This window comes from Gekko japonicus, unplaced genomic scaffold (genome assembly GCF_001447785.1).
Source record: "Gekko japonicus isolate JY-2015 unplaced genomic scaffold, Gekko_japonicus_V1.1 scaffold5044, whole genome shotgun sequence".
Taxonomy (NCBI): Eukaryota; Metazoa; Chordata; class Lepidosauria; order Squamata; family Gekkonidae; genus Gekko; species Gekko japonicus.
Window position 1 is genome coordinate 19,584 of NW_015171653.1, and position 4,879 is coordinate 24,462.

The 4,879-nt window shown below is 52.4% G+C and overlaps 1 protein-coding gene across 1 annotated transcript in view; it reads right to left on the reverse strand.

The window, feature by feature from the left end:
* The window catches only part of KRI1 (KRI1 homolog), a 32,899-nt gene that overhangs the window by 17,356 nt on the left and 10,664 nt on the right, over positions 1-4,879 (reverse strand). The window contains exon 8 of the mRNA XM_015419990.1: positions 3,992-4,098. Within this exon, the coding sequence (XP_015275476.1) occupies positions 3,992-4,098 (107 nt within the window). The remainder of the gene's footprint in view (positions 1-3,991; positions 4,099-4,879) is intronic.

The following is a 4,879-nucleotide window of genomic DNA, read 5'->3' on the forward strand; positions in this document are numbered from 1 at the left end:
GGGGGGGGCGTTAGTTGCCAGGAAGAAGAAGAGGAGATTGGATTTATACCCCGCCCTTCACTACCCAAAGGTGTCTCAGAGCGGCTTACAAAGTCCTTTTCCCCTCCCCTCCCCACAACAGACACCCTGAGAGAGCTCTGACAGAAACTGCTCTTTTTCAAGGACAGCTCTTATCAGAACTACAGCTTGCCCAAGGTCATCCAGCAGGTGCAAGTGGAGGAAGGGCTAGTTAGAGTCAAGATGCCCAACTAACTAGCCCTTCCTGGTAACTAACCTCCTTACACCTCACATCTGCTGTTAATTCCTTTGGTATCTGTTTGACAACCTGCTGCTATTTTCACGTCCTACTATATGTGTTATTCCAATCTTAGCTATATTCAGGGGTCATTTCCTGCCGGAATGCGCTCTGGCAGGCCCCTGTGTGGGACAGGATGCTGGACTAGGTGGACCCTCCCTGGTCTGATCCAGCAGGGCTCTTCTGAGGTTCTGATCAGGGGAAGGCCTCGGCTCTGATGTCTTTATGTTCTCAGTCTGGCACTCTTAACTGCTTCCCTGCAATGGCTGTCAGCTGATTGGTGGATCAGGAGATGGCAGTGGGTGAAGGGGGAGGTGTCTTTTCACACGCAGCTTTTATTCCTCGGGGGCTCAGAGCCAGCCGGGGCAGAAAATCCGGAAGCCCAGAGGTCACGGCCTGCGGGATTCAACCTAGTTCTGCCCTCCTCTGTGTCTCCTGGCAATAATCCAGGCCTTCCCTCAAGGCCGCTGCTGTAATTGGCCACGACAACACAGCCTCCTCGGATCAGCCAATGGGAGCGTGAGGCCTGCACATCGATACAAGGTGATGGGATTAGCTACTCTGTTGTTAAGTCTGGTTGCTGCCCTAAGAACCGGGGGAGGAGGCGGTGAGGGGGGAGGGGAGGGGAGGACCCTAAATTCAGCCTCTGGCCTTTCCAGATTAACTGACTTCTGGAAGCAGATACAGGGAAAGACCTGGATTTGCTTGAGGCCCAGGAGAACCGATACCAACACCCAGTCTTGGTTTTGTCACCCTTTCTCAGCTCCTGCTTTTAAAATTTATTTTATGTCACTTATACCCCACCTGGGGACCGGAGTGGCATACGGCGTTCTCCCGGCTCCTCCGTTTCCCCCTTCACAACAGCCCTATGGAAGTGGCGTACGGCGCTCTCCCAGCTCCTCCGTTTCCCCCTTCACAACAGCCCTGTGAGGTAGGCTAGGTCGAGAGGGTGTGACTGGCCCCAGGGTCACCCAGCGGGCTTCCATGGCAGGGCGGGGAATCGAGCTTGGGTCTTCCAGACCCCATTTATTTCCTTAATTTGATTTTTTTTTATCCCGCCCTCCCCGCGAACGGGCTCGGGGCGGGCTACAGAGTCACACAGCCTCAGCAACAACAGTTAAATAATTAAAACAGTAATTTAAAAACAATATTAGAAACAGCGATGGAACACTTTCCCTATGAGGAAAGGTTAAAGCGCTTGGGGCTCTTTAGCTTGGAGAAATGGACGGCTGAGGGGGGGGGGACATGATTCGAGGTATACAAGATTATGTATGGGATAGAGCAGGTAGAGAAAGAGGTACTTTTCTCCCTTTCTCACAATACAGGAACTTGTGGGCACTCCATGAAATTGCTGAGCAGCCGGGTTAGAACGGATAAAAGGAAGTACTTCTTCACCCAAAGTGATGAACACATGGAACTCACTGCCACCGGAGGTGGTGGCAGCTACAAGCATGGGCGGCTCCAAGAGGGAATTGGATAAACACATGGAGCAGAGGTCCATCAGTGGCTATTAGCCACAAGGCATAGACAGGAAGTCTCGGTCTGGGGCAAGGGATGCTCTGTCTTCTTGGTGCTTGGGGGGGGGGGCAACAGTGGGAGGGCTTCTAATGTCTTGGCCCCACTGCTGGACCTCCTGATGGCCCCTGGTATTTTTGGCCACTGTGTGACCCAGAGTGTTGGACTGGATGGGCCATTGGCCTGATCCAACATTTGGATTCTCTTATGTTCTTATAAGAGGGAATTGGATAAGCATATGGAGCAGAGGCCCATCAGTGGCTATTAGCCACAAGGCACAGAAAGGAACTCTCGGTCTGGGGGATGCTCTGTCTTCTTGGTGCTTGGGGGGAGGGGCAACAGTGGGAGGGCTTCTAGTGTCCTCTTGGCCCCACTGCTGGACCTCCTGATGGCACCTGGTATTTTTGGCCACTGTGTGACCCAGAGTGTTGGACTGGATGGGCCATTGGCCTGATCCAACATTGGCTTCTTTTATGTTCTCTTATGTGATGTTCTTATACTCGGTTTAGGCTGACCATAGAGCTGGCCAGAGAGTCCGACACTCCAGTTGCTACACCACCCCGGCTCTTTTCCTGACCTTCCTCCTGCTCCTCCCTTCCCGCCTGTTCCGATTTCCACTCCCCCCCCCGCCTGTGGTTCCGCCTCCCCCCTCGTCACAAGTTGCCGGATGTCCACTCGGGGCTCTCCTTCCAGCCCTCTCCCAGAACATTCTTCACCTCACCTCTAAAAGGGCATTTCAAAGGAACTGAAACACGCTGAGATCTCGTAAGGTTCACACTAGATCGTCTGCCATCTCGATAGATCTCGAGATAGCCTCCTAGCCGTTGGCACTCATTAACTGTTTGTGTCTTATTTAACCCACCCACCCCTTTAACTGCAAGGTTTTTGGAATATCTGAGGTTCTCCCAGGTTGACAAACAACTATTTCTAACCCTGGTTGACCCACTTTGTGGAACTGTGGATCCACGGGGGAGGGTCGTATCTGCCTATTCGATGTACAGCACTGAAAAAGACAGACCGATGGGCCGGCTTTGCAAAAGCCCCAATCCTACGCGCAAAAGAAAGACAGACTGGTTGAAACCTGCTATTCTATGGTAATTCCAAGTTAGAAAATTGAAGTCAACTAGGTAGGACGTGATCGGAAAACGTGGAGAGAGCTGGCCTATAGAATCGCCAGGAATCTAACACAACTGAATGGCTCACAACGGCAGGTAGAAGAAGAGATTGGATTTATACCCCCACCCTTCACTCCCCAAGGGAGTCTCAGAGCAGCTTACAAACTCCTTTCCCTTCCCCTCCCCACAACAGACACCCTGTGAGGTAGGTGGGGCTGAGAGAGGAGTGGGGAATCAAACCCGGTTCTCCCAGATTAGAGTCTGCGCACTTAACCACTACACCAAACTGGAGCAGAGGTCCATCAGTGGCTATTAGCCACAAGGCACCACCACTTATTTTATTCTCCATCGGCCTACTTGGAGAGTGAGCACCCTCTGGATTCTGTACACAGCAAGGCCCAGCTCTCACTCTCATACACACAAGAACACTGAAATAGTTGCACACGGCTTGTGGGAAGCCGTTTCCCTTGTGGTTTCAGTGATTTCAGCCATGATGATACAACTCCCCCCCCCCAGGGCTCTTGAGCAGTGTTCCCTCTAAGCTGAGTTACTGTGAGTTAGCTCACAGCTTTTTAGCCTCCGGCTCACACATCTTCGTCTACGCTCAGGAAGGAGGGCTCCCAGAGCAAACTAATTTGTGCAGTAGCCAAACTGCTCGCTCACCACTTTCATGCCAGTCGCTCACAAAGTAGAATTTTTGCTCACAAGACTCCAGAGCTTAGAGGGGGCATTGCTCTTGAGTGCAGCAAGAACTGGCAGCGCCATGCACGGAATCCATCAGACAGAATGACCCCGTGAACCTCACAGCCCTGGCCACCGGAACAACTGCTTCCAAGCTGCCACCCCATCAAACCTGTCAAGACTGATATGACCTCGTCTGTATACACAAAAAGCGTAAAAGTATGTTCAGAGGCTATTAAATGCCATTACTTGATCTTGTGCACGTACACCTGAAGACAGACCCATGAAGACAGCTTGCTTCCCTCAGCAGACAAAGCTAACTTTTTTCTTGTTTCCCAGGAACCCCCCCCCACTGTCTAAGAGACTCCAAAGACCACCCCCTCACCTTTCCTCCTCTCCTTCTTCCTTGTAGCGCTCATTCAGGATGTAATCTCGCAAGAAGCGCTCCTTCTCATCCAGTCTCGGGTCATTCCAATATTCTCTCAGGGGCGCCTGGAAGGAGACAGGCACAGACTGAAGCCCGAAGAAAGGTCGGCCATCCAAAAGCCCCCCGACGACTCTGTGGGGCCGTGAGCCACCGTTCCCCATCAAGCAACCGAACATCTAGACTGGGATCAGGAACGGCACCAGAACAGCCCTGTGACACTTTTATCCCTAAACAAGGCTACACATTTTAGTGGGAACCTATTGGGCCGCGGGGAACAAAGCTTGTGAACTCAGGAACACATGTCAGCCCTCCCTCCACCCCCCTGGATTCAACAGTCCCGGAAGGCCAATGGTCCCCAATACTTCCTGCTTCAGTTTGGTGTACCAGTTTGAGAGCCAGTTTGGTGTCGTGGTTAAGTGCGCGGACTCTAATCTGGGAGAACCGGGTTCGATTCCCCACTCCTCCACTTGCACCTGGCTGGATGACCTGGGGCAAGCCGTAGTTCTGATAAGAGCTGTCCTTGAAAAAGAGCAGTTTCTGTCAGAGCTCTCTCAGCCCCACCCACCTCACAGGGTGTCTGTCGTGGGGAGGGGAAGGGAAAGGAGTTTGTCAGCCGCTCTGAGACACCTTTGGGTAGAGAAGGGCGGGGTATAAATCCAATCTGTTTGGTGTAGTGGTTAAGTGCACGGACTCTAATCTGGGAGAACCGGGTTTGATTCCCCACTCCTCCACTTGCACCTGGCTGGATGACCTTGGGCAAGCCACAGTTCTAAAAAGAGCTGTCCTTGAAAAAGAGCAGTTTCTGTCAGAGCTCTCTCAGCCCCACCTGCGTCACAGGGTGTCCAC